At 48.3% G+C, this 27,332-nt stretch overlaps 1 protein-coding gene across 10 annotated transcripts in view; it reads left to right on the top strand.

Moving 5' to 3' along the window:
* Nucleotides 1-23,068, top strand: part of CGNL1 (cingulin like 1) — a 178,023-nt gene extending 154,955 nt beyond the window's left edge. For 5 of the 10 annotated variants that reach the window (XM_063652656.1, XM_063652658.1, XM_063652659.1 and 2 more), the window contains 8 exons: nucleotides 978-1,139; nucleotides 4,021-4,110; nucleotides 16,038-16,121; nucleotides 16,673-16,735; nucleotides 16,816-16,940; nucleotides 17,933-18,041; nucleotides 18,418-18,581; nucleotides 19,690-23,068. In XM_063652656.1, coding sequence (XP_063508726.1) covers nucleotides 978-1,139; nucleotides 4,021-4,110; nucleotides 16,038-16,121; nucleotides 16,673-16,735; nucleotides 16,816-16,940; nucleotides 17,933-18,041; nucleotides 18,418-18,581; nucleotides 19,690-19,828 — 936 coding nt within the window. In that variant the 3' untranslated portion in view covers nucleotides 19,829-23,068. The remainder of the gene's footprint in view (nucleotides 1-977; nucleotides 1,140-4,020; nucleotides 4,111-16,037; nucleotides 16,122-16,672; nucleotides 16,736-16,815; nucleotides 16,941-17,932; nucleotides 18,042-18,417; nucleotides 18,582-19,689) is intronic. The other 5 variants (XM_054451099.2, XM_063652662.1, XM_063652663.1 and 2 more) reach the window with 3 other exon arrangements.
* Nucleotides 23,069-27,332: the final 4,264 nt, after the last annotated feature.

Below are 27,332 nucleotides of genomic sequence, written 5' to 3' on the forward strand. Positions count from 1 at the left end.
TCAAAGCTGTTAGTTGAGTGCCACCTTGTGGATGGAAAAAAAAAAACCAACATTATAAATTAAGAGCTAATCATTTTCTTCTACAAAGCAGTGGCTTTCCCTAATGTGCCTGTATATGTTGTTAGGTTTTGTGCCAGTAGGTTGCTTTGCAATCATTAATTCAGTTGTGTGTTCTTTTTTACTGAGTTGAAACCTCTTTTGGGGTGACAGTGATACAGGTAGACAATAAATTACCCCCTGGGAAACATTATTTAGTTAAGGAGCTCTCGAGAGTTTTTAACATGACCTAGTAAAAACTACATTTTGCATTCAGCTGGGCACGGTGGCTCATGCCTGCAATCTCAGTACTTTGGGAGACCGAGGCGGGCATCACCTGAGGTCAGGAGTTCGAGACCAGCCTGGCCACCATGGTGAAGCTCCACCTCTACTAAAAATACAAAAATTAGCTCAGTGTGGTGGCATGCACCTTTAATCCCAGCTACTTGGGAGGCTGAGGCAGGATAATTGTTTGAACCCAGGAGATGGAGGCTGCAGTTAGCCAAGATCGCACCAGTGCACTCCATCCTGGGCAACAAAGCAAGACTCCGTCTCAAAAAAAAACTACATCTTGCAACCCAGGAATACACGCATCTGCACAAATATATAAATGTCTAGCACAAAAGATTTGCAAATCAATATTTGCTAATACTCTGCTATTTTTTCTGTTCTATTTAATTAAAAAATGCTGGTCAACATCTACCAAATAGAATTTGTAACCTAATAGGTTGCTGCCTGTAGCTGGAAAACCCCCTCTTTTTACGAAAAGGAAAGTGAGGCCCAGAGGGAGGTAGGACTTGCTCAAGGTCTTCTGATCTCCCATATTGTGGGGGTCCAGCTGATCTTCCTTTTGGTGGGGTCAGCCCACTGTGCACTGTCTGTGGAGGTCTCTATGCTCTTGATGCACCCCAGAAAACCATCCCAGCTGTCTCTCCTCCTAGATGCGTCTGATGGAGGAAGAGTTACGGGACTACCAGAGAGCTCAGGATGAAGCCCTCACAAAAAGGCAGCTTCTGGAGCAGACGCTGAAGGACCTGGAGTATGAGCTGGAAGCCAAGAGTCACCTCAAAGATGACCGCAGCAGACTGGTCAAGCAGATGGAGGTCTGTGGGCCGCACAGTGTGAGCTGGGGGACCTGCGGAGAGCGAGTCTGGGCCACGAGAGAAGCAACCTCTTTGCTCTCAACTCAGCCTTTGGGAAGTCTTGGGTTTTTATTCTCTCCCACAGCCGGATGTAGTGAGGTTATTTCTTGATTGAAGGAAGGGGCCAGTCATTTATAGACTTAGGACGTCAGAGCTAGAAGGAATGATGGACATAATTTAGTCTAACATTCTCATTGTCTTGAGAGGAAATAGAACAGATTCCCAGGGACATTAGGTGATTTTGCCTAAGGGCACAGATAGTTCCTTTTCTGTTTGTTCTTTGGGGCAGTTCTTCTAGCTAACTAGAAGGAACCAGACTGCTGCATGTCCAGAGAGGAGCCTCCTAGGAATCGTCATCCTTCATTTGCCACACCACATACTCCATTCTTGCTTCCTGTTGCTGGCCCATTTTCCCTGATAGGTTATTGGGCTTTGCCAGAGCTCGCAGCACAGTGCGGCTCAGTTTACTGTGGTATACATAGTATGTACATGGTCCAAGACAGCATATCAGAAATTGCTGAATGCAGTCACCAGATGGGGGTGATCTAGTCACAAGCTGAAAACACCACATATTAGAAAAATATAAATGAAGTAACAGAATCTAAGTGTGAACAGTTCACTGAGGTTGACAAGAAGAACCTTAGAATCACTCCATCTGAACTTTTAAAAAAGAGTAATTCTTAGGAGCAAAACTAACCCACACACACACACACACACACACACACACACACACACACACACACACACACACACACACACACACGCGCGCGCCCCAGTAGAATTTAGAGAGAGGGAGAGACACTGAAAAAGTGGAATTGAGAGAGACACTAAAAAATAGCCTCAGTCTTTTCAGAGAAGTTAAAATTGTCAAAGTTTTGATAAAAGACAGTGCCCAAGGCCATGGAGAGATGGCTTAAATTCAAAATCAATGGAATTCCTGATTCAGCTTTGCAAATAAACAGAAATAACTTTTAAAACCTCCAGGGGACTTAGTAGCTGTTTCTATCTAGGGAGTGTTGTTTAAGTCATTGAAGATTTTATTAGATGGGCCTCTTTTAGAGACTAGAATAACCTGGTTACAGTTTTATTGCTCTTTTGTAGGACTGCTGTACATTTTGCTAATGTCCTGGCTCTGATCTCTTTAGGGGAGGTAATTTTAAGGCAAGCTAAGGTCAATCCACTTAACTAGAAACTGATTATTCTAGGGCCTTAAACAACCTGACTCAAAACAAGCTAAAGCCTCTTCAGGCAGTGGAGGAAGAACCTTTGGAGTAATGGCCCTGGCCTGGACCCTTAACACTCCTGCTGGGTTCTGTGCAGTATGGCTTTTAGGCAAGAAGAGAGTCCTATAAAGAGGTGCTTTTAGCTGGAGATTGGGTTGTTAGGTCATTTCCACTGCTATATCCTGACTAAAGAGATCATTTCCTTTGGCCGACTTAGGTCTAGAAGGAGTGGCATAGCTAAGCTTCATTTGCCCCTTTGCAATATATATCTATTTTCTCATTAATTACAAAATGAATGGCTCTGAAGACCCTGCTACCATGAGATGCGCTTGAGGGGTGTTTCGTCCCCTAAGAGGCGGCTATCAGGACCATCTTGCTGTGACTACGTCTTGCCTGCTCCTTCACTAGCACTTAAATTAATTTTCAAGAGTCAAGAGCTCTCCTAACGATGGATATTTTCTGTAAACTCCGGTGGCTGTTGTATGTAAATGCAGCTCTTGTGGATCCTGAGTGATGTCTGACTATAGTGAGACTGGTCTTGGAGGCATCAGGAACCACTGAATAAACAGGAGGCTTCGGTGCAGGGCCCAGCTCCAATCCAAGTTGGCCTTTGAGATGCTTGGCTCCTGGGAGAGGGCCTTCTAGCTTCCCTGTAGGTTTTGATCACTACCTGGGGGCCATTCACGGACAGTTAGTCATTCACAAGAATCCTGGGTGTTTTATTGTGATAAATAGAATAATATTTAGGGATAGAGGTGTCCGTTGCTTGTCAATCCACTTTGGCAATTGCAGAGACAATATTTATATACAAATGCTTCAGGTTCACATTTAAAACTTGGAATGCCAATTGCTTTTTAGCATTTGTGGCTCTGAGTTTACTTAGACCTATGACAGATTGGCTGGTGACAGGAGAAACACATGCTCAAGGCCGTCAACCCCCAGTTCCAAGTGGGGTGGTTTGTGTTAGAAGCCTCTTTTCTTCACAGACAAAGCTGCTTTGAAATGTTTTTCTCTGAACACTCAATTAGGTTAGATTAGGAGCCACCAAAGAAGCCACAAATTATTATTCTGAAGTGATGATGAGTTTAACAGAATTGGTTAGCACTGTCTTTTGGTTAATCCAGTGCAGGTTTAGGAGTGCACAGTGCAAATGCATGCTGTTCCTTAGAAGGCTTAGAAGGCTGCTATAGATTTACTCCTGCAAGGCTCTTGCAGACAAAAGATTGTCCTGAGCATGAAGTGTTTTTTCCACATTGTCTTTTAACAGGCACTGGCTTGGGTAGATCTGTTTAAAGTTATTGATTCACAGGGAGAAACAGAGACTTGACAGAAACATGCTCAAATATCGTTAGTGTTTGCATTAGGGTTTGGGATAATGTTTTTTCTTCTTTTATGTGTTTTCTACAAAGACAGTCACATTTTACATTACAAGTTATGAAACACATAGTTTAAGAAATATCTGCTTTGGGCAGTGTAAGAAATAGATATATTGTTTTTTACAAACTCTAATGGTAGTTAGCTCTCATTTGCCCTTAGGGTTGTTTCTCTGTGGTGCAATCTTTGCTATTAATCCTGGTCAGTGCAAGTTAAGTCGACTGTGTTTGTGATTTCCTTCTTAGGACAAGGTGTCTCAACTGGAGATGGAACTGGAAGAAGAGAGAAACAACTCGGATTTGCTGTCTGAGAGGATCAGTAGGAGCAGGGAACAGGTACTGTTCTATAGGTGAATGATGCGTGGCTTGTCCTGTGTGAAAAAGGAACATGAGGGGTTGAACCTGGGGATTCAGTTAAGGCCAGGAGAGAAAAATTCATGCCATCTAGAAATTGATGGAATTGATCAAAAGATTGAATAGTCATCACCATAGTAAGCTTCTAGGAGAGACTTTGACCACATTACTTGTATTTTAGATTTTAAATTTTAATCCTTGGTCAGATTATTTCCTAATCTATACCTAGCATCATTTCAAGGTTTTTAGGTTTTGTTTTCATCTTTTTCATTAAGAAAGTGCCAATGCTAGTCAAGAAAGAGTGAAGGGCTTTCTAAATGTTGATATGCAGTTCGTCCAGCACCATTTCAAGGCTCTAGGCATGCAACTGGGTAAGTTGTCATTCAAAGCACATTCTATCATTAGAAGTTTCTACATGTATCCACAGGTATCTTGTAAATGAAGGGCTGAGACTAGTGAATACAAATTAATTATCTTCGAAACTGCCACTGAGTGTTCTGAATCCTCTTCCCAAAATGCTTCCATATTTTATCTGTCAAGTGATTTGGGCATGCATTGGGGACACAGAAACTAGTTAACAGTACCTCTGTTTCCTCGTGATCTCACTGCTCTCCCCAGATCTCACCTGCCACTCCCAGTCTATCTCAAAGCCCCTCTGAACCTTCACTTAATTAAAAAATGGAAACAAAGGTCAAAAGCCTTTGGATAATACTGCATGTATTATCTGCACGTCGCTTGAGAAATTAGTTCCGTCATCTTTAACATGAGAATAACTCTCCCCGATTGCCTCACAGTGTTGTCATAAGGATCAAATGTAAGTGAAACTCCTTCCAAAACTGCAAAAAGCATTCACTTGGAAAGTACTGTTATTGAACGTGAATGCTTCATAGGTGTGTGTACTGCTAATTAACTTGTCAAGGAAAAGGCTGCCTCATAGAGCCTACTTTCTGTTGCACCTAACATGGTGCTGGCGGCCACATTCCACACACTTGCTTGTTGAACTAATGACCCTTAGAGCCTCAGCCCTAAAAAGCACTTTTCCTACTATGGCCAATAGATTGTTATTCATAACCACTTGGGAAACTTCCACTTTCTGCTTTATGTTTTTGTCTTCTCTTTCCAGTCTTCCCTATTCCAAAGGGCACTTTCCTCTGGTCTCTTCTGCTTATTCATATGGACTTCCCTTTCCTCAGTTCAGCGTGACCAAGAATTGGAAGTTCCAGAGCTTGGCGATAGCACCTTATGAGCAGGCAGCCCTGCTCAAAGTAGAACGTGAATCACTGTCTGCTTTTCCATATTCTGTTAGGGCCCTGTTGACAGATTTCTTTGCAAACAAATGGGATACTCATGCTCCTTTGCTTCTGAGAGTGAAGGAAGTTGCAACCCAGCTGCGTTCCCTCCACCCTCCTCATGGAGAGTGGATTCTGTCTGTGTGTTCCCAGGCTATGATTCCTCTGGAGCTGCAACAGCCTATCAGGCCAGAGCTGCACAGGTTTAGAGAGGGACGTTCCTGAAAACCAGAAGCCCAGATGGAGAGCTCAACCTTGACATCTCCCCTACTGCCCCCCAGGGTTCTTACTGAAGACTGTGTTTTCTAAGTTCTCTCACTGGAATAAAAGCTGTTTTGTGATGAGCCCCTGCCAGCCTGGCTAAGTAACGATGTTCCCCCCAGACATGTCAGGATCCGCTAAACATTCACAATGACAAAGGATGTGACCATGGATTTGTTTTGCCAGCGCTTCTTGTGGCTTATGCTAAGAGGAATAGTGGGAAAGCCTGTCATCCTATCAGTAATGAGGCCGTTAAAACAGACCTTCAGTTCCATGTTTATATCAAACAAAACACAGACACTGAACCAGAACGTGTCTGCCTCCCTTAGCTCAGCTGACAGCCCAACACTGACAGAACTGATCATGCAGGGATCTGGTCCCAGAATTGCTCTGGACACTTCTTTTTCCTTTCAACTGAGCACTTGGATCATGGGGAATAGAACTGCTGTCCATGGCTAAAAATATTTCCACTAAGCCAAGAACTGATGTCAGTTTAGGGGGAAAGTTAAGGGAACCAAGAACTTGAACTAAGTCCAGGGAGGAAGTTAAGGGAACTCACTTGGTCTGCTGGGGAGAGCAGCGGGCTGGGAGTCCCAGTCCTGGCTCCTGCACTAGCCTCATTTACCTGTGGGAGAGTCCCAGCCTCTCTGAGCTCAGTCTCTAAAATCTATCAAAAGGAAGTCATTGATCCAGGCGATCTCTGAAGGCTCCTCTGAATTCTAACATTGCAGTGCTGCAAGAAGGTTTCATACATCCAGAAGTGTCTGACTCACCCTTTACTTTCCCCCAATTCTCTCCCTGTATCTGAGTCACATGCCTAAAAAGATGAGTTCCACCAACGTCTTTAGCCTCTTTCCCTACCAACTGTCTTTCCCTCTTCTGTTTTCTTTCTTCTCACTGAATCATCTGAGATAGGGAGGGTAAAGCCTGGTGTTTGTTATAAGTGGAGAAATTGAGCACATTCACATGGACGTAGGGATTGGTAAGCCAATGAAACAGAAAAGCTGAGATACAGTGATGTCTCCTGATTGTGTTTTGAGAGCTTCTCTTCTGGCCGTTGCTGCCTCCTGACTTGTGAGGGAGGGCAGAGAAATGGGTGGGCCAAATACCCGCCTCCCTGGAAAGCATCTCATTCTCATTCAAAGTTGAGGTTGAGCCAAGGCTTATTTCCTGCCTCTTGAAATGAAGGCTCTCTGGGGAGGCCTTGGGTATAGACAGATGGGCCCTGATTCTGAGCTTTTCTGGTCCACTTAGATTAACTTCTAGGGCCATGTGCCTGTGCTTTCCTGCTGAAATCAAAGCAAGAAAAGGGAAACTTCAAAACTTAAGACCGTTTTTCCTCTCACCCATCAAATGCTGACCTTATGGCATCTCCTTAACATGGACATCTCCTAAAACAGGAAAGGGCGCTTGTTATCTTGAACCCAAGTAATAACATCGGCCCTGCCTTCCTAGCAAACTGCTACGAGGCACTGAAAAGAGAATGCATGGGACATTTTAGTTTGGCGATCTTGTTCTCTTTAAATTAAAAGGTTCAAACTTAACAGCTCTCTCCTTAAACTCTGAATTCTCACAAGCTCCTTTGTGGAATCTTTGCTTCCCCCAAACATCTCCCACTAATCTTAGTGATGGGACTTAAGTGAATAAGCCAGAAAAAAGGTTTTCCAGCAATATTAGTGGATGGCCAACCCCTCTCATAGACTGTTAGATCTGGCAAGGACCTCAGAGTCCAACTCTCCCCACGTCTCTGTAATGGATGAGAGATTTGAGGCCCAGAGTCACCTGGTGATTTGGCTACAGTCATGCAGGCAGTTGACTGCAGAGCTGGGCTTAGGTCTTGATTTCCCAGGCAGTGCTCTGTCTACCCGTCCTTGCAAAATATGATGAATACCTGCTGTGTGCATGGCATTGCAGTAAAGCTCCAAGAGGACCAGAAATGGTCCCTGACCTTGAGTTGCTACAGTTTGTTTGAGGAGATGGGTCAGACCTAAAAAATTGATAACTAACAATAAAAAACAGTGGATACTAAATGCCAAGTAAAAGATTCAAGCAGCTAATGAGGGAAAGACCATCGTTGCAAGAGTGAGTGTGGAAGAATTATTAGAAAGAGGGTGGAGACTTGGAGTCAGCTCTAAAGAAAGGGTAAGATGTGAATAAACCAAGGGGATTGGGAACGGGATTCTAGATAGAAGGAATGGTGTGAACAAAGACCGGGAGGTAGGGATCTATACAGCATTTTGAGGAGCGATGAATGGATGAGTGTGGCTCAATCAGATTTCCAGCTTCCATAGGAAATGAAAGGAGATAAGTTTGAAGAGGCAGACTGAGGGTTTTGAATGGCTCTATTGTGAAGGCAGTGGGCAGCCATCGAAGGCTATTGAGCAGAAGAGTGAAGCATACACTGTGTTCTAGAAGACTCATGCACCAGGAGTGGGGGTGAGGACTGGAGAAGGGGCGACTGAGAGGAGGCCTCAACTGTGCTGTTACCAGGGTGGAGGACAAGAAAGGCTGTGTAAGATGGTATATTTGACCCTTTCCATGCCTCCATTCTTTCTTTCTCTTTCTTATGCATACATTTGGCACTCACTAAATGCTGGCCATGTTGTTTATAAGTTCCCAGCCTGTATTAGTTAGTTCTCACACTGCTATAAGGACATACCTGAGACTGGATAATTTATAGAGGAAAGAGGTTTAATGGACTCACAGTTCAGCATGGCTGGGGAGGCCTCACAATCATGGTGGAAGGCAAAGGAGGAGCAAAGGCACGTCTTACATGGCGGCAGGCAAAAGAGTGTGTGTAGGAGAACTGCCCTTTATAAAACCATTAGATCTCATGAGACTTATTCACTATTATGAGAATAGCACAGGAAAAATCTACCCCCGTGATTCAGTTACCTCCCACTGGGTCCCTCCCACAACACGTGGGGATTATGGGAGCTATAATTCAAGATGAGATTTGGGTGAGGACACAGCCAAACCATATCACAGCCTTCCTAAGGGCTTCCTTTACATGCTCAGGACAGTATTATTCAGAGTGATGGATTCAGGAAATCCTAATTGAGAGAGAAAAGTTTTTCAAACCTCTTGGATGTTTGAACTTTGTTTTCAAGTCTGACTGCTATGAAGGAGAAGGGATGGATTTGGAGTTGATAAAATGATATCTTCTTTATGAAATAGAAGTAAGGAGTATCTGTTTTCTCACCCAAGTATAGTCCCATCATATACAGAAAGGTTTCTGTTTGGCTTCTAAGTTGAAAGAAGTTGAAGTTACTGGCGTTTGATGTGTTTAAATCCAGAGTAATCCTTTTTCCTTTCCATCCTCCAAAAACCATGTTTCCATTTATGACAATTGCCATCCTTACCAATGATTCCCTAAGTGCTAGACACTATGCTGGGTGCCTCACTCACTTTCTTGTTGTTTTCATGGTTTTCAAGGTGAAGTGACTACATAGGGTCACACAGTTTGTAGGAGGTGGAGTCACAGTTTGACTCCAAAGCCTCCTGCCTGTTCCCATCATCCCTGCATGAGACTATGTCATGGTCTTAAAGACCACTCCTTCAAATGCATTTGGGTCTCCATTCCCAAGTTAAAAGTCGTGTTTCTTAAAATGGGTGAGATTTAAGTTCAGCTGATCTTCTCCTGATTCTTTATGAGTGCAGGATTCAAATAGCCAAAGAGAGGTCCGGCTTCATATGCTTTAAATTAAAGGCCAATAGGCTGTTGTGCTGGCTCGATGAGCACTGCTGCAAATGCTTCACAGCAGAGCTGGGCCTACATGGGAAGGCGTTCTCTTGGCTATGGAGACCATGATGACCCAGCCCAGTGGAAAGATGACTCATCAAGCCCAGGCAGGAAAAATACCAACTCGAGCTTTGGGTGGCTTCATGGTCTCTCCAGGAACTGAGCAAGGCTGCCTTGTTGCCTCGGCAACTGCAGGATTAAATGCCAGTGATAGAGTTGTGGGCTCCTACAGTCACTTTCAGGAACTGCTCCTCACTGGTTCACACCTGCTCCTCAGTCAGCATCAGGGGTGCCACCCCTGCTAAATGGGACCATCTTCTTTGCAGTTGTGGGTGAAAGATCAGAGGGGGGTTTTCTTCTTTTTTTTTTAATTGAAATGCTCCTAATCTCAGAACTGCCTCTTATTGTATCAGCTGCTCAAAAATCCAGTGTGTACAGTTGATTAATAATAATTTTCCTTTTTTGTGATTATTATTTTTAATGCCAGCCAGGAGTGTGGGCTTGCCAACCTCTTTACAGCCCAATGATAAACACAGATGATGGGGTTCAGTATTGCTATTGGCCATCACAAATAGCTCTGGCTTTCCATTAACCCGAAAGGCAGCTACTTAGAATTCTGAGAGCTGGCTCAGGTCATGGGTATCTCTGACATAAAACCCACTGGAATCTGATACTGTGATTTCCGATCAAAATGCCTAGGGCTTAGCATTCTTTCAATCCAGCTGCGATATACTTTTGCCTTCAGCTCCTGTTCTGTTTTTAATTTGACTGGAAAGTTTTTGTTCATGCTATTTAATGTAGTTGAAGGGTAAACAACATATAAAGCACTAAGCTTATATAAAGAAATACTTTCCCAGCCTTGAGTTTACTCTTCTCTGGTCCAGGAGGCTGGCTCAGCCAAGCCATAGGTTTTTCCCTCCTCCCCACCACCCCCCGCCCCAGGGCAGGTGCCAGTGTGGGCTCAGGGTAAGAATTTGATTTACAATATTCCCAAGTCAAGGGGCCTAGTCCTGGGATCACTGTATTGAGGACAGGTAACAGCAGGGACACACAGGATACTTCTGGGTTTTTGTTGAAACCCATCCTTCTTGGGGCATTGTCCATAGTACCACATAGTATTTCTTGTATAAGGCTCCACATGGTGGATTTACTTTAGAATTTCATGTCAGGCTGTCCTTTGAAGAACAAAAGGAAGCCTATCATGTTTGCCAAAAGCCTGGGTTTGCAAAGACTCAAGGAAATGGACTGCCTGCTCAGGTCACAGTAACTGTTAAGTTTTATGGCTACACATTTATTCCTTCCTGTTCTTCACTCTGATTTATTTTACATTTCCATTTTAATAGCCATCTTTTAAGGGGCTGTGGTGGGGCATAAATAATTCCTTTTTTTTATCCCCCTTTGGAGAGTCACCATTATCCTGGGGCTCTCCAGGGGCCCTCCAGGGAGGTCTTGAACCTCTGGGGACCCTTGGGGATGCTGCCATGCTAAGTGCTGCTCTGCACAGGGAAGTCTGTTTCCTGGTGGGATCCAGATTTTTCAGACATTGGCACTGAGGGTGCAAGACTGTGGCCGGTGGCTGCTGCTTTACGTGGCAGGATTTGTCCTGAACCCCCACGCTGGGCCCAGGGCTGCGTGACAACTTGGCCATCCTGGAATCCCTCCACGCACTCTGCACTCTGCCTCACTCCACCATAGACACGTTCTCCTTCTGGGCTCCATAGTCTCTGCCTGAACTCGCCTCCTTGTGGGTCTTCTTCCTTTATTGAGAGTCCTAGGTCCTACAGGTTTGCGAAGACACAATGGGGAGGGGAAAAAAGAGTATGAGTTTTTATCGGAAAACCTAGGTTGGAATCCCAAAGCTGCTTCCATCTAACTCTGACTCAGAAGCTGTTTCTGGACCTCCCACCTGGAAACTCAGGGTGATAACATCTGCCTTGGAGAGTTCCCGCCCATTGCCCGGCTTGAGGGTCTCTTGATTCTTGATGTTTCCCCTCTGGGTCTCCTGGCAGGGAGCACAGCTGCAGAGCGATGCTTGCCTCTGCTCTGCTGGCTGTTTATTGTCTTCTGGTATTTTTCAGCCACACACTCCACAGCAATTAGATTTCTTTCTCTCTCTACAAGCCTCCAGTTTTTCTTTATCCCTTCACTTTTCGGAAAATAATCTACCTTTCCTCCCTTTCTTGCCTCTACCTTCCCTTTGAGCTACAGGCTCCTGCCTTCCACCAAGCCCTGGGGGATCCTCTTCCTCTCTCCACCCACATTCTGACCCCAAGACAGGCCTGGATCCTGTCCCTCCGCTTGCTGGGTGGCTGCTCTCCTGTGACACTCCCTTCTCGATGTCCACTGGTTGTGACTTTTCTGTCCTCTGTGGCTTCTCATTGCCACCTAACAATAGGTGTGGGCATTCCTTGCACACCCTCATGCCCCCTCCAGCCCTGGGTCATAGCTGCTGTCTTAGTCGCTGCTGGATTCCAGAGGAGAAGTGTGGTGTCTGTTCCCACCTCTTCACCTCCAGCGCCTCCCCTGAGCTTCGCAGTCAGGCTCACCTCTCTGCAGACCCTTCCAGAAGCAAACTTGTTCTTGTCCAGCCTGTGTGCTTTACCAGCATCCTTGCCCTTCTTGGCTTTTGGGATAGATCCTGGATTCTCCCTGCCTCCCCTGACATGGGGGGTTGGAGGGATCCCCAGGGCACAGCTGCAGATCCTCCTTATTCTTTATATGTCGCTCCTTGGTGGGCTCACCTGTTCTGTGGCTTCCACCGGCATCGCCCAGTTGGCCCCACATGCATCACCAGGAGGACTCTAGGCACAGGTGGGGATGTTAACACTGCCTACCTCATTGGTGGTGGCCAGGAGTAAATGAGATAATACTATTCAAATCCACAGGACTTGCTTTGGTAAGCACAATAAATCTGTGAGCAACTGTCACAGTATGATTTTGGGCTCTGTGTGACTAGTCTCTGTCTTCCTCTCCACCCAATCCATCGATTGCTTAACCTGCCCACTCACCTCCCTCACATGGCTAATTCCTTCCCACACTGCCCTTCTCTTTCTTACCTTCTACTCTGTGTTACTGGTGGTCTGCCCCCTTCCGGTTTTGAAAGCTGCATTCCCTACCCTGCCCATTGTATTAGCCTGTTGTCATGCTGCTGATAAAGACATACCCGAGACTGGGTAATTTATAGATGTTTAGTTGACTCACAGTTCAGCGTAGCTGGGGAGGCCTCATGATAATGGCTGAAGGTGAATGAGAAGCAAAGTCATGTCTTACATGGCGGCAGGCAAAAGAGACCATGTGCAGGGGAACTTCCCTTTATAAAGCCATCAGATCTCGTGAGACTTATTCACTATCACAAGAACAGCATGGGAAAGGCCCGCCCCCGTGATTCAATTACCTTCCACTGGGTCCCTCCCATGACACTGGGGATTGTGGGAACTACAATTTAAGATGAGATTTGGGTGGGGACTCAGGCAAACCATATTACCCTTTTTTTCTACCCTGCCTATCCCTGATCTCATTTAAGTTTCAGCTTAGTGTCTGTGTCCTGGAAGCTTTTGCTGGCCCTGTGAATCTGGGCAGTCGCCCAGTGCACCCACCCCAGCACACTGTCCTTTCCTGCCATAGCGACACTGACCACTTATACAGGGCTCATTCATTTGTCCCCCATTAGGCTATATGGAGAGCGGGCACTGCCTGGGTCTCTTTGTCACAATGTCCTGCATAAGACGCATCATGTCGTTTGAACAGTGAACAAACCCATCCTATCATTCTGAGACTACTCTTGCCCAGCACACAAGCGTGTGCACTCGCAGACACATGCTTGTTCTCATTATGACAATGTGGGTTTTCCCCAGGGGAAACTCCTAATGGTTGAGAGACGGGGTGGCTACTCTGCCTAAGGATGGAGGCAGGCGCCTCTGGCTTTCTCAGAAGGGTGCCACACAGTGCCCTGAAGGGTAGAAGAGGCACAAGGTTGTGCTTTTATTGTATCATTGGCCAGCTCGGGGGCCCTTACAGGGTGTCTCATTCAGTCAAGTTCCTTGCTTAGGAGCCTGTATCCCAGAAGTTAGATCAACAAGGTCACAGGTGAGGGACAGGCAGAGCCAGCAGACAAGTTAGGCCACTGCTGTTTTTCTCTGTAATTGTTTCCCATTGCAGTGGAAATTTAACCATGTCCTCAGTGAAGTGCTGGGCCCTGCCCTGGGCACATGAACAGAACGGCTGCCCCTGGGAGGCATGTCTGTCCTCAGTCCCGTGGCCCAGCTGTTCTGCTGACCTCCACGTGTGAGGTGTCAGTGGCTGGTTCAGAAACCACCTTGGGAGCAGGACCGTGAGCCTGCATTCATTCCCCTTGCGCTTTGTGCTGGGGTAACAGTGACAGCAATTGTTCTGGTGCCCTCTGGGCAGTGTGTGATTCGTGAGAGCCCTGGGGCCCAGCAGAGTGGGAGCGGGCCTGAGTTGGGTGGACGTGCCCTGCCTGCTGGTCCTGGCCATTGCTGGCATTTTTCCCTTCTCTATGCAAGATGCCCTAAGGAGGCTGGACTGGCCTTCTGTGCCCGGATGTTTATGCTACAGCTGCATTTGAACTCTAGGTCTATTGGAATCCTTTTCACTTAGATGGTCCAGAGACAGAGCCATGAAGTAATGGGCAGTGCAGGGGCTCAGCCTGGCTCTAGCCCTGCTCCTGAGGTTACTTGCATAACCGCCGCCGTAGGCCTCAATTTCCTCTGCTGAACATTCTGAACCTCCATGACTTAGATGCCTGTCAGTTAGGAATTTTAAAATGTGAGCATTTTCTTTGGACCACCTGGTACCCCCTCACCTAGGGGCAGAGGCCCAGCTTCCCCCTGTGGTGTTGGAGGCCTTTGTGTCCCAACCCTGCCTGTCCCACCAGCATCATTTCGCCCCCTTCCCCGTCGCCCACTCTGAGCCAGTGACATCATGCTGTGTGACACACCTCAGTCGGGACAAGGGGAGCCAGGGAGCAAATGCAAGCCTGGCCCAATGTGGGGTGTCTCCTCTGGCCATTCCTGGGACCCCAGTTCTTGCTCTCCGTGGGGGACAGTGAGGAAGGGGCGAGCTTATCTTTTACTCACTGGGGTGCTTGTACAGGTGGCGAAATTCAACTTGAGGCCAGGCCAAGTAAGCCTGTGTCAAATGCTCTCCAGGCCCTGGTGTCTGGGGCTGTGTGTGCACCTCTTAGCCATGTTGGATCCCGGAATTCGTTTTCATCCTTAAGAAGGAAAAGGTGGTTTTATTTTACTGGCTTAGCTTGATTCTTCTGGCTTCTTCAGGCTGCCCTCTGCTGGACAGTTCTGGCAACAGGGTCTGGAGCCTCCACCTCTGATAACTCATTTTACTCTTGCACAAGCCACTGGGAATTGGGAGAAGAGATGCTGATGGTCAGGCGATGGGATTTCTTCCCTGGCGCTACACAGCGAGGCTCCTTTCCTGAGCATAGAGGAAACCCTCAGGAGTGTTCAGCTTTTGTCAGGTCATCTGAAGTTGCCCAGCATTCTTACTGACTTTTGTTTCTGGCATAAAAAAGGAGAAATCTAGCAGTGTCTGAGATATGCTCAAGGTTCTGGGAAGCCCTTTCTGGAGTTTGAGCTTATAATGCAGCAGTTAGGAGCACAGGTGAATGCTAGCTCCCCCATTCCTGGTTATGTACCTCTTGGGGAAGTTGAGTGACTGACTCATCCTGGTTCACCTGGATGTCCCAGTTCAGCATGGAAATAGCCTGAGAACATTCTCAGTCCAGGCAAACTTAGACAGTGGGTCACCCTTCAAGTTGATTGACCTTTGGAAGCCTTGGTATCCTCAGCAGAGATACTGTTACCTCCTTCTGAGAGTTGTTTGTGGGTGTCATAGGATCCTACCTGTGGAGTCTAAGCAGGTGTGCCAGTTTTCTAGGGCTGCTGTAACAAAGTAACACAACCTGGGTGACTTAAAACAACAGAAATCTATTGTCTCATGGTTCTGGAGGCCAGAAATCTGAAATCAGAGTGTTACCAGGGCCATGCTGCCTCTGAGACCAGTAGGGAAATGATTCCTTGCCTCCTCCTAGCTCCTGGTGGTTTCTGGCAATCTTTGGCAATCATTGGCTTGTAGACCCATCACCCCAATCCTCCATCTCCCTAGAGCGCCCTCCCTGTGTCCGTCTTCACGTGGCCGTCTTCCCTCTGTACATGTTTGTCTCTGCATCCAAATTTCCCCCTTTTAAAGGACACCAGCCATACTGGATTAGTGCCCACCTTAATAATCTCATTTTTAACTTGATTACCTCTCTAAAGTCCCCATCTCCAAATAAGGTCATGTCAGAGGTACTGGGGATTAGGGTGTCAACATATGTTTTTGAGGGGACACAGTTCAACCCCTAACAGCAGGGCTAGCTTTGACTCTTACTATTATTTGTATTACCAGTATTGCGATCATCGAGAAACCAAGAAAGAACTAAGAAACAGATCCTGTACCCCAGAGCAGATGGCACGAGGGGCTGGGTAGGGCAACCCCCTTCATAAAGTGGGGGTTGACATTCGGTTCCTTGCCACCATTTCAGTACAAAAGATACAGGAACAGTCCTTCTAACCTCTGGGTTTTTGTTCTGCTTGCTGTAGATGGAGCAGGTGAGGAATGAGCTACTTCAGGAGAGAGCTGCGAGACAAGACTTGGAGTGCGACAAGATATCCCTGGAGAGGCAGGTGAGGGCAGCCAGCCTGTGAGCTGCCTCCCCAGTCCATCCACTAACCCTCCCCCACTTCACTGCTTTGAACTAGAAGCCCTTGGAGGTCCCTCCTTTACTTGGCATCCCAAGAACTCTGGGGGGTAACAGTCCTTTTCCAGAGTTGTTTTTCCCGGTCTTATGAAATCTGCATGGAAGCTTGGCAGCTGAGGGGGGCGGAATTGCGTGTGTTATTTTCTAGGTCCTGAAGAGGGCTAAATTCTAATGTAAAGAGAATGAAAAAGAACCCACGTCATCAAACACATGAGTGGCTCAGAAAGCTTCATCGGGTCCTTATTTCTTTTACATGATTTCTGTTCATGTTCTTCACTGCACAGGACTGGCAAAGGAGCCTATTTCTGCTGTCCCCGTGTAGGTTTATAGGGCAAAGCAAAGCCCGTTTGACATCCGGGAGTCTTAGGACATAGCAAAGGTTTCATTCAGGCTTATGAGGGAGTGTGATAGAACCTCTTCTTCTGGCCTGCAGCTGAGTTCAAGGGTTTTCCTTGGAAACGTCTCTGTGTTCCCCAGGTCTCCACGCCACAGGCCCTGGTGCGGAAAGCAGCCTCATCGCATGCAGCGACTGAACACCAGGTTCTGCCCCGTATTCTTCGCTGCTTTGCACAGAGCGTGGCAGACACATAGCCCCTCACAGTCTCCCTATGTTGTTCCAGAACAAGGACTTAAAGAGCCGGATTATCCACCTGGAAGGTTCCTACAGGTCCAGCAAAGAGGGGCTGGTTGTGCAGATGGAGGCCAGGATCGCGGAGCTGGAGGACCGCCTGGAGAGTGAGGAGAGGTGAGCCGGGCCCACCCACTGCAGTGCAGAGGCCCCAGTGGGCTGTGACAGTCCCATCGCAACGTGCTCTCACATTTGGGATCTGTCCTGACCCTCGTAGCCTGTGAGGAAGGCAGAGCAACTACAACCTTACTTTATTATTTCCATTTTATAGGTGGGAAAACAGAGACCCATCAAAATAAGTGACTTGAGCAAGGTAGCCTGGCTGGATACTGGTGTAGCTGGGTAAAAGCTTAGGACCCCCACTTCTCAGTCCATGGTGGTGCCACTGTACTTGCTGTGCCTTTTCCTGTTCTCTAAACAGGACAGGCTGCCACGGAAGCTACCGAGTTTCAGCCACATTAGAGGCCAGAAGGCTGACTCTGCCCTGGTGGCCGGGTGTGTTTAAGCAGAGGCCGACTAGCCGCCAGTCAGAGATGGGGCAGGTCCTCCCCCAGTGGGTGGGAGGGACATGGGATCAAGTGAGCACACTCCTATCCAGCAACTCAGTTCTCTGCAGCTAACTCTCTAATGGCAGCCCGAGGGCCAGCACCAGGTTCAACTTGAGCAGCCTTCCAGCCGTCATTCTGACTCACAGCCCCTCACCTTCCTAGAAGGAGCGTGGTGTGCCAGCATTTGACACTTTACATTATCTATTGTGTTAGTTGGACTTTTGGGGAGTCAGGCCAGAACAGCTTGAAGTAGACCCAAGACATCTGCAGTTTGTGACTTCTTGCCTTACAAAGTAAAGCTCAGGGACTCTGGGCAGGTCTAGCTATGGCTCAGCCCCTTGCTGGCTCTGCAGCCTTGGGCCAGTCACTCCCCTTCTCAGAGCCCCATTTCCTCACGTCTCTCACAAGCAGCTTTTTCTCCTGTGAAGTTGTGCTTCCCTGACCCTAAGCCTTGAGCTGACCAGGCACCCCTGGCTGGAGCTTCCCCTCCTCCACAGCCTTGGCTGGGCCCCCTGCAGGGATGGGAGTGAGAGGGTTCTTAGTTCTGTCTCCCTCTTCCAGGGATCGGGCCAATCTTCAGCTCAGCAACCGGCGGCTAGAGCGGAAAGTGAAGGAGCTGGTGATGCAGGTGGATGATGAGCACCTGTCACTGACTGATCAGAAGGACCAGGTGGGGAGCCTCTGCGTGCATTTGCTCTTAGATGAGATGGCGTGTCTCAGGCTGAGGGAGCAAGGGAGGCAAGGCCTCCCTGAGCAGGAGTGGAGTGTGAGTGGGCTGATTCCTCCCTTTCCACGCACCCAGTCACATCATCAAATGGGGGCTTCTTGCCTACGGAATTAGGGGATATCAGCAAATTCTACACCCTGAGTTTGGCTTTTAAAGAGTCACCTTGTCTTACTGCCTGCTCTCCATGTTTCCCAAGAGACTGGCTGCCCCATTGCCCATGTCTTGGTTGCCTGGGGAGATGGTGGCCAGACCTGGGGTGAGCTGAGCGCTGGGGCTGGGCCATCAGCCGGCACTCAACCCACACTCTCTCCCGGTGCAGCTGAGCTTGCGTTTGAAAGCCATGAAGCGGCAGGTGGAGGAGGCTGAGGAGGAAATCGACAGACTGGAAAGTTCTAAAAAGAAGCTGCAGAGGGAGCTGGAGGAGCAGATGGACATGAATGAGCATCTGCAGGGGCAGCTCAACTCCATGAAGAAGGACTTAAGGTGGGCAGGTGTGGAGGCCACAAAGGGCCGGATAATCTCCCCACGGTTGAGACAGGCTCTGCCTTCAGAGCATTCACACTCCGGTTGTCTCAAGCCAGCTCCTCATTGTCGCTTTTGGGGTTATCTTATCTTAGAGGTAAAGGTGGCTGTGTCCACTTCAGTCACCCTACATGGGCAGTAGGGTCTCATGCACGTCATTCTTATACCAATGCCCCAATGCCAACTGGGTAGATATCATCCCTGTTGATCATAAGAGGAAACGGAGGCTTAGGGCAGATAAGACTAGCTCACACCATCATGGACGGGCAGTTCCTGGGCCACCCTGGGCTTTTTTCTGACTTAGGGAGAAATAAGGTGAAGTTCTGGTTTGTATCCTCATGAGGACTAGGATTCCCCAAGCCTGGTTTCCAGGAGAGAGCAGCTCTCTGAAGCTTGTCTGCCGTGGTCCTAAGGATGCGGATGTGGAGTGGAGGGTTGGGGACTTTATGGGTTGCTTTTTCTGCTCTGGGGTCTCTCCCTGGAGTATGAGGTAAGGTTCATGAGATTAGGTTCATGGTAATCTATAGAGCTGAGCCTTTCTTGGGGGCTGGCTGTGACGTGGGGCACTGTGCTGGCTGCCCAGGTAGTTCTCATCAATGGACAGAATGCTCCAGCCCATTGAGAATCCTGTAAAACAGGATCTATCAGGTCACTGGCCCCAAGGTTGGCATTAGGATGCACCATTTAAGAGGGCAGTAAAAATCTCAATAATTAAGATAGATAACATCTTAATGCAATATTTAAAAGATAATGCATGCAATCCATGGTGAACAAGATAACAAAATTTTAAATTAAGACAAGATCAGTAATAACAGCCTGGGGAAATCAACGATACTGGTCCTATCCCAGCCTGGCCCACCCCATCAGCACAGGCTTTCGGTGCTGAAATGGGGGCGGTGGGCTCCCTGTGGCTGAAGGGACCATCAGGTGGAGACCTGTTACATTCCTGTGTTTCTTTTCTGTGCCACTCAGTGGGGTGCAGGGACAGCAACCCAGAACCCTCCCTTTATCTCCAAATTAGCTACAGGCCCCGGCCCAGGGCCAGGAAACATGCCCCTTGTCATTTCAGCAGACTGAAGAAGCTGCCGAGTAAAGTGCTGGATGACATGGATGATGACGATGACCTCAGCACGGACGGGGGAAGCCTCTACGAGGCGCCTGTGAGCTACACATTCTCCAAGGACAGCGCCGCCGCCAGCCAGATCTGAGTGCACTCCTGGGCTGTGGAAGTGCCTGTCATTCCTGCAGAAGCTGCAGCCACCCAGAGCGGGAGGCAGGGAGGGGAACATCTGTCTGCCACTGAGACCCATCGCAGCCTCTTTGCCCAGCATGCCAGCTCCTCAGTGTACGTTCCTCGCCAGGGTCTCTCAGTGGGTCTTTGACGGGGAGCTTTTGCAGTTTAAAATGTTGAGATGCCTGAGGAACAGGAGCCACCACCCACAGGGGTGTTGTGAGAGATACACGTTGGTAGGCTGAGGCCCCTGTTCCACAGTCACTATTTGCATTGCTGTCCCTGCCCCCCCTTGACACTCCCCCTGCCAAGGCAAAGGGTCCAGAAGGCTAGGACTTATTTAATAGCACTGTGCAGGGAGGAAACCATGTATAGCTTGTACATATTTTAAACCAGACCTTCTCACGAACTGCTGCTGTTGCGTTTGGAATGTGATGGAGGCTTGGTAGGGTGGCTGGTTTGTAAATTTCATGCATCTATATTGAGTATTCTTTTTTTTTTTTTTTTTTTGTGAGATGGAGTTTCATTCTTGTTCCCCAGGCTGGAGTGCAATGGCGCAATCTCGGCTCACTGCAACCTCTGCCTCCCTGGTTCAAGTGATTCTCTTGCCTTAGCTTCCCAAGTAGCTGGGATTACAGATGCCCGCCACCACTCCTGGCTAATTTTTTGTATTTAGTAGAGACAGAGTTTCACCCTGTTGGTCAGGCTGGTCTTGAACTCCTGACTTCAGGTGATCCACCTGCCTCAGCCTCCCGAAGTGCTGAGATTACAGGCATGAGCCACCGTGCCCAGCCATTGAGTATTCTTTTTTAAAATATGAAGCTATTATATTTTAAGTATTGAGGAGCAGAGGTGAGAAGAGAGAGAGAGAGAGAAAGTCAAATAAAGTCGAAGACCAGTTTGGAAACCAAAGTTGGAAAATAAGAATTGTAGTAGTCATGGACAGCTAAGACTGAGCATAGCAGTTCACAAGGTCTGGGTAAATAAGTCACTGGCACAGGGGAAAGCCAGAAGGTTGCTTGCTTCTGTGACTGCAGCTATGGCCTTGTTTGCTTAGTTTATCTAGAATTCTGTTATAATTTCTGAACTGTGCTGAGACCTGTTCCCAGTCACTGGTTGCAATTTCTTTTACACAGGTTGAGTAGGGAAAGTTGTAGGTAAGACCTTAAACAAATGAGGCCGTTTCTGGAAGGATGGGGCTGTGTGGTCATGTCCCACAGCAAGCTTTTGGGATCGGGGGAATAGGAGGATATGGGGGAAAGGTTCACAGACTTAGGTGTGAGAATGAGGTGGGAGGTGTCTGGTAAGGTCATCGGGGAAGGGAGATAAGAGAGGAGATAGGCAGATGTGGGTATGGGGCCCAGTGTGAGAAGGAAGACAGAGAAGTTCTTGAAAGCTGGGGGATGTGTGGGCAAGAGGTGGATTGAGCAGGATCTCAGGTTTATGTCGAGGAAAGGAAGAAAGAAACAGAAGTCAGGCAGAGGTGTGTCTGTGCAAACTGGAGGACTCCTTCCAACTTCCTGGAACAAAGAGACATTGCCAGCAGCAGGCTGGCAGGGAGTGGTTGAGGTCTGGGGGCCAGGCCATATGGCTGGAGAGGAATTTCAGGGAGCATGGCATCGGGAGGATGCTAGATATCCGGGGACTCCCTCCTGGCCTTCCTGTGTCACTTCACAATGTGACAGTCCCCAGGCATGCCCACAGGCCAGGCCCAGTCACAGCTGGGCTTCCACAGGTCAGAGTACGGGACAGGACATGGTCAGGGAGAGGACCCTGTGAGTTGGTGACATATATGGGGCAGAGATGGTAGCGTTCAGCTGCTTCAGCAGTGTCCCCAACCATCCCAATAAGTTGGAGGCCTGTGGGCCAGAGGACTCCATGACAGTTGCCATAGAGTCCCACCTGCACCAGGTCAGAGCCCACCCGGCAGGATTCAGAGTGGTCAGCCCAGTTTAAGGGTGGGAGTCTGGAGTCAGAGAGCCAAGCCCCTTCCACGTCTACAGGGTCACCGTCATCCTCACCACAGCCAGGGGTGATTCTCACCTCTGCTTGCTTATGTGGGGTGTGGCCGATTCCTCCCTTTAGTCATTCATTCATTTAGCAAATATTTATTGGGCATCGGTGATGTGTCAGGCACAGTCCTTGGCACACAGAATACAGCACTGAATCAAACAGGCACAAATTCCTCCCCTCCTGGAGCTCAGTGTCAGGAAAGGGGGTGATAAATGACAATCAAATCGACATGGAGATTGAGCACCTCTGTACTCAGCCCTCTGTCTCTGTCCTCCTGAGGACATGACAAGCCTGGTTCCCTAGAGCTCACTTGGACCCTCGATATGTTCATAATTTCCCTGCTGCTTCCGCCATCGTTAGACATCTGCCAGTAAGCCTGCTGAGAGAAGCCTCAGCCCACTCATACCTAGAGACGCTGCTGGGGACGGTCAGCACACCCAATAACTTTGGGAGGTGTGTCTGTTTCGGTTTGTGAGAAAGTAGCTGCCCCACATTCTGGTCAGTTCTTTCCAGTAGCCATGGGGCTCGCTACAAGAAGCAAAACTCCCATGCAAAGAGAACACAGGTCACTTTTCAAAACACTTGCATCATTACCCTAAAAATAGGCTGTTAAGCGTTTTGACAATTGCGCTATCCTACACTCTGAGGGAGTTGGCAATGCATGCGGTATAGTGGAGTGGGAAGAGTTGAGACTGAAAGTTAAGAGAAGGGTTTTCAAGTCCCGGCTCATCTCACCCCAGTGACCTTGACAGTGTGCTCACTCTCAGAGCCACGGATTGCCTGGGACAAAGTGCAGATTAGGGCCCACGGTCCTTTACAGGTATAACATACTATCGTTCTTTAATTTTATTATATATACATACTATTTTTCTGTTTTTTTGCTGTAAGAACTAACCCCGATCAAGAGTATTTTCTTTAGCTAGCTTAAAAAGAAAACATATTTTACGTAAAAACACATACATGGCCAAATGCAATACTGAAGAGACAATCATCCTGTATCTTTTATGGTTTTTCCTGCTTCTGAGTGTCGTTCTACAATGCCCGTTGGCTTATTCCATTGCATTTCTGCTTTAGGATATGGTTTGGTTGCTTTGGGTTGTCATGGGAAAGAGACATTCTCCTTGCAGCTACCTCCATGTAAGTGAATTCCTGGATAAAGCAAGATTTCCTTTCAATAAACGCTGTCACCCAATGGGAATTTTGACTCTCCTGTGATTGTGACTTCTTTGTTTTCTCCAGAGCTTGGCTCTGTGTCCTTTAAGAAACTGCCAAGGTGAGTGGCTGGGAGCTACTGAGGGAAGTGGAACTTGGAGGCCTTCCAGCCCTGGGACCGGTTTCTGAAACAGAAGGGTGGGGACGGGTCAGTGGTGAATGCTGAGGGAATTAATGGCCCTGGATTCTTGTGATGTTCTGAGAAATCCAAACTGCCCGTTCCAGAAAATGGCAAAAGAGGAAGCATGTTCAATGTTAATTACAGAATAAACAGGAGCCCCCTGTTTACCCCTTTTTCTAAATTCGAGGTCTTCTGCAATCCTAGTTGGCCCATAACCTCTCTTGATCTCACACCAGGCCCATAGCAGGCACCACAGTCTCTATTTTACAGAAACCGAAGCAGCTTCCCCATGGAAAGGGACCGACGATGATCATTGTCCTCAGATCTATCTATTCTTTGCCCTGTCCCCTGGAGGCTGACCCGTACGGGCCCTGGGTTCCCTGATGGCCACTCTGGTTGGGTTCAGCCAGTGGGAGCAGGTGGAATTCTGGGTGTGTCTGCATCACTCCCTGCTCTGTGTGGCATTTTCAGGTGGGCTCCCCTGGGACTTGGGTTATCTTCTCTCCTTCAGCGTCCAGTTCTAAAGGCGGGTCATGGCTTTCTCTTGCTGTTCCACTCTGGGTCCCTGCCTTGGTGGGTTCCTGCCACACTGCCCACCCACCAGAGCAGCCCTTCATTGAGCCACCGCAGTTCACTGCTGTGTCCTGTCCAGAGCTCTGTCCACAACTGCCTCTGCCTCCAGGTCAATGTAGACGACCTATCCCTCCAGCTCTCTGGCAGCACTGATTCTCCTCATTCTAGTTGGAAGGGGTAACCTAATGTAAATGAGATTTTCTAATTTTAATAAATGCAAAGCCTTTGTATAGATTGTTTCCTTTTTAAAGAAAAAGTCAGGTATACTGAGGTACATAATTTTCTAATTTGTAGTAAAAGTCACCCTTTTTAGCATTATTTGCTTTTGTATTTAGGCCTCTTTATTTGGCCCCTCTGCCGAAGTCCTCTTGGTGGGAATGAGGTTCTGAGCGGATACCTTTCCCTCAGGCCCTCGGGAAGAATGTGACTCAGGAGGCCCAGAGCCAAAGGAAAAACGTCCCCCCAGGCCGGCAGTTCATTTCCTTCACATTCTCAGCATTCCTCCTCTGAGCTTGTGGATAGTTACAGGGAGCCTGTCTTTGTTGGAAGACTGTCATTAGCCAGAAATGTTTCTGTTCTAAATCTTCAAATGACTGGGGAGAAATGACTTGACAGCAGGTTCCTCTCAGGGGTGTAACAGCCCCAAATTGAGACATTCTAGGCTTTGCAGAGGGATCCACATGCCTTGGTCCTGCCCTCAGACCTGCCGAATACATAGGGCTAAAGATTGTCACTGACTTTCACAGGCCTGACTGAGGCCCATCCCGTCTCCATCAACAAAGAAAAGCTGGAGTGTGTGTCCCTCACTGGTTATGAAAGCTAAGAGAAGCGCAAGTCAGAGAGACATTCAACAGTAAGTTGAATGTGGTGTAGGGGGAAGATTGCAAGGTTCCCACTGCACAGGATCTCACTTGGTCGCACAACAGTTGTCAACAACTCCTAAGGGATGGGAAGTGTGATTCCAGAGGTTTGCTGGGTAAATGCAATTAAACTATTTTTGAAGAAAGGTGGAAACTGGTTTTTTGGGAGATAAAGAAGCTGAGTCTCAGGGAAGTTGGGCATTTTGACATCAGCCGCACATGGAGTAAGTAGCTAGCCCACAATTAGCACCTGCCAGCGTGGGCCAGGCACCGCCGTGAACAAGGTTTAGGCCATGGCCTAGGACCTTTAGGTGCTTACAGTAGGGCTACAAAATCGTTGTGAAACTAAATGAAAATGACCTGTCAATATTAAGTCCTTCATATATTTATGTGATGCCAAATGTGTCTGTTTTTCCTTGTGCTTTGCTAGCTCTCTATCTGCAGTCCATACCCATTGTTTTCCCTGAGATCATATATAATTCCACAGCTCATGTGTTGCACTCACTTGCTATGTACCAGGCGTTGCCTAAGCCCTTTATGCCTATTGGCTCACTTGATCCTCACGATCATCCCCTGAGCAGGTCCTGTTGTGACAAGTGAGGCAACCCAGGCAGAGGTTACTAACCTTACCAAGGGCACGTGGTGGTAGGATGTGGGGGAACTGGAACTGGATTCTGGGTCTGGCTCTGGAGTTCACACTCTGCTGCCTCTCACCCAGCCTTACACGTCCTGGAGGACACAGGTCTTTAATTTGGTCCCTGTATTAGGGGCTCCTAAGGCCTCCCAGTCGTCCAGATCTCCCCTTCAATGGCGGGTTTCCATGCAACTCGATAGCCTGCTGCCTGCCTCCATCCTGAGCACAGTAGTCAGAGGCAGGTGGAGATGAAGTGAGCCATGGAAGCCACGGGCCTCATAGACGTGGCTGGCCAGGAATTCCTAGCTGTTCCTCTAGCCTGGCTGCTTTGGTGCCATTTACTGCTGTGATCTTTGGATCTCTCATTTTATCCTGGGTGCTCCCTTGCTGCCAGGCCACCCTGATTTCTCTGAGTCTGAGCTGCGTGGGGTGGCTGCTCTGCATGGTCATTGGGCCTCCCCACTGTCTCACTGTATGGAAAGTGGTTTTGGGGCAACATCAGCAAGTCCTCGAGTTTGGGTGGTTTTCAGGGAACATTTATCTTCCCAACCCCCAGACTGCTTTGTGACGAAACTTTCCTTCTGTAACTGTACCATAATAATAATAATCATTGTGCAGTGCACATTACATGTTAGTCTCACATGCAAAACTGCACTTGCAACCTGAAATCAGCAGACTGTCCCCGACAGAACACTGTCAACTGAAGTCCTAATCAGACCTCTCGCCCGAGTACTGGGTGTTGGGCTGGAGGCTGGAAACCTGGGCTTAGCAGCAGTGAGCTGCCTTTCTGGAGGTGGCAGCATAGTCTCTGCCAAGCCAGGGGAGTGGTCCCAGTGGGAATGGGCTCTGCCTCCCTGTGAGTGGGCAGGAGGCTGAACTGTGTCGAGACAGGGAGAAACCTTGTGGGTCACAGCAAGCCGTGGGTCACGGGCATGTGCAGAGCTCATCTGGAAGGAGGTGGAAGCCTGGGCCCCCAGCCTTTCCCGTGAGTAGCAGGGCTACAGCTGTGGAAGTAGGACCAGCCTTTTGGTGCAGTATGTGGTGGGCTGGAGGTGGGAAGGGTTGTGTGTGCAGGTGGTGGGTAGTGCCCCTGCCACATGTAGAGATCCAGGGCATCTCCTCTGGATGCCACCCAGGGACTGTAAAACTTTACTATGGGAACAGACCCAGTAGTATTTTGGGGCAGTGGGAATGCTTCTTTACTAATGCCTAAGATCCCTTAACAGGGCAGAAGCCATAATTGGGCAGACCTTATGGGCCAAGAATCTTTTGCACTTTATTTGATTTAATCTGCACCCTGTGAGGTAGGTAGCGTTACGTGCTTTCACGTGTTAGGGAACGTGTGTAAAGATCAGTAACTTGTCCAGGGTCACCCAACTAGTAGCTAAAGTGGCTAAAGTCCCAGGTCTGTCACTCTAACCACCCAGAGTGGCCTATACCTTACCCTGTACATTCTCACCTTGCTGCCCCTCTGAAATAGTCCCTGCTGGCTTCCCTAGCTGAGGACACTGGGCACAAAGGCTGGGCCTCTGGATTGCAAGTCTGTGCTTGCAGCCTGAGGCCCGCTCTAAGGGAAGGCAGATGGCCTGCCTCTCCTTTCTGCAAAACCCCCTGCCACCTGCTGCGTACTGCCAGCCTGACTCACTGACTCCAGCTACATCTGGGCCTCTGGCCCTTCTAGGATGGGCTTGTTTTCCAGGAAAGGGTTTGGAGATTAAGATAAGCCAGCCGCCTCCAGTTAAAGGCCCTGCTGCGTTGGAAAGGGCCAGGAAGCCTGCCAGTCCGGCTCCTTGATTTGCTCGCTTCTCTCCGTGGCTGGGGCTGCCTCGCCTTTCATCCGTCCCTGCCTATTGTTGGGCATGAATACTGAGGTTCTTTGGAGACAGGCATAGGACTCCCTGCAGAGTGAGGCAAGGGATTTGTAAAATGGGGGCCCAAGCTCCCTCTAGGGCTCTGGCTCCCCCATGCCCCTGTCTGTTCTTCCTGGGGAAGCTGCTGCTTATATTTAGATAATGAAGAACTAGAAAACAGAACTGGCCTCCTTGCAACCTGCCGCCTCCTCCAGCCT

This window comes from Pongo pygmaeus, chromosome 16 (genome assembly GCF_028885625.2).
Source record: "Pongo pygmaeus isolate AG05252 chromosome 16, NHGRI_mPonPyg2-v2.0_pri, whole genome shotgun sequence".
NCBI lineage: Eukaryota > Metazoa > Chordata > Mammalia > Primates > Hominidae > Pongo > Pongo pygmaeus.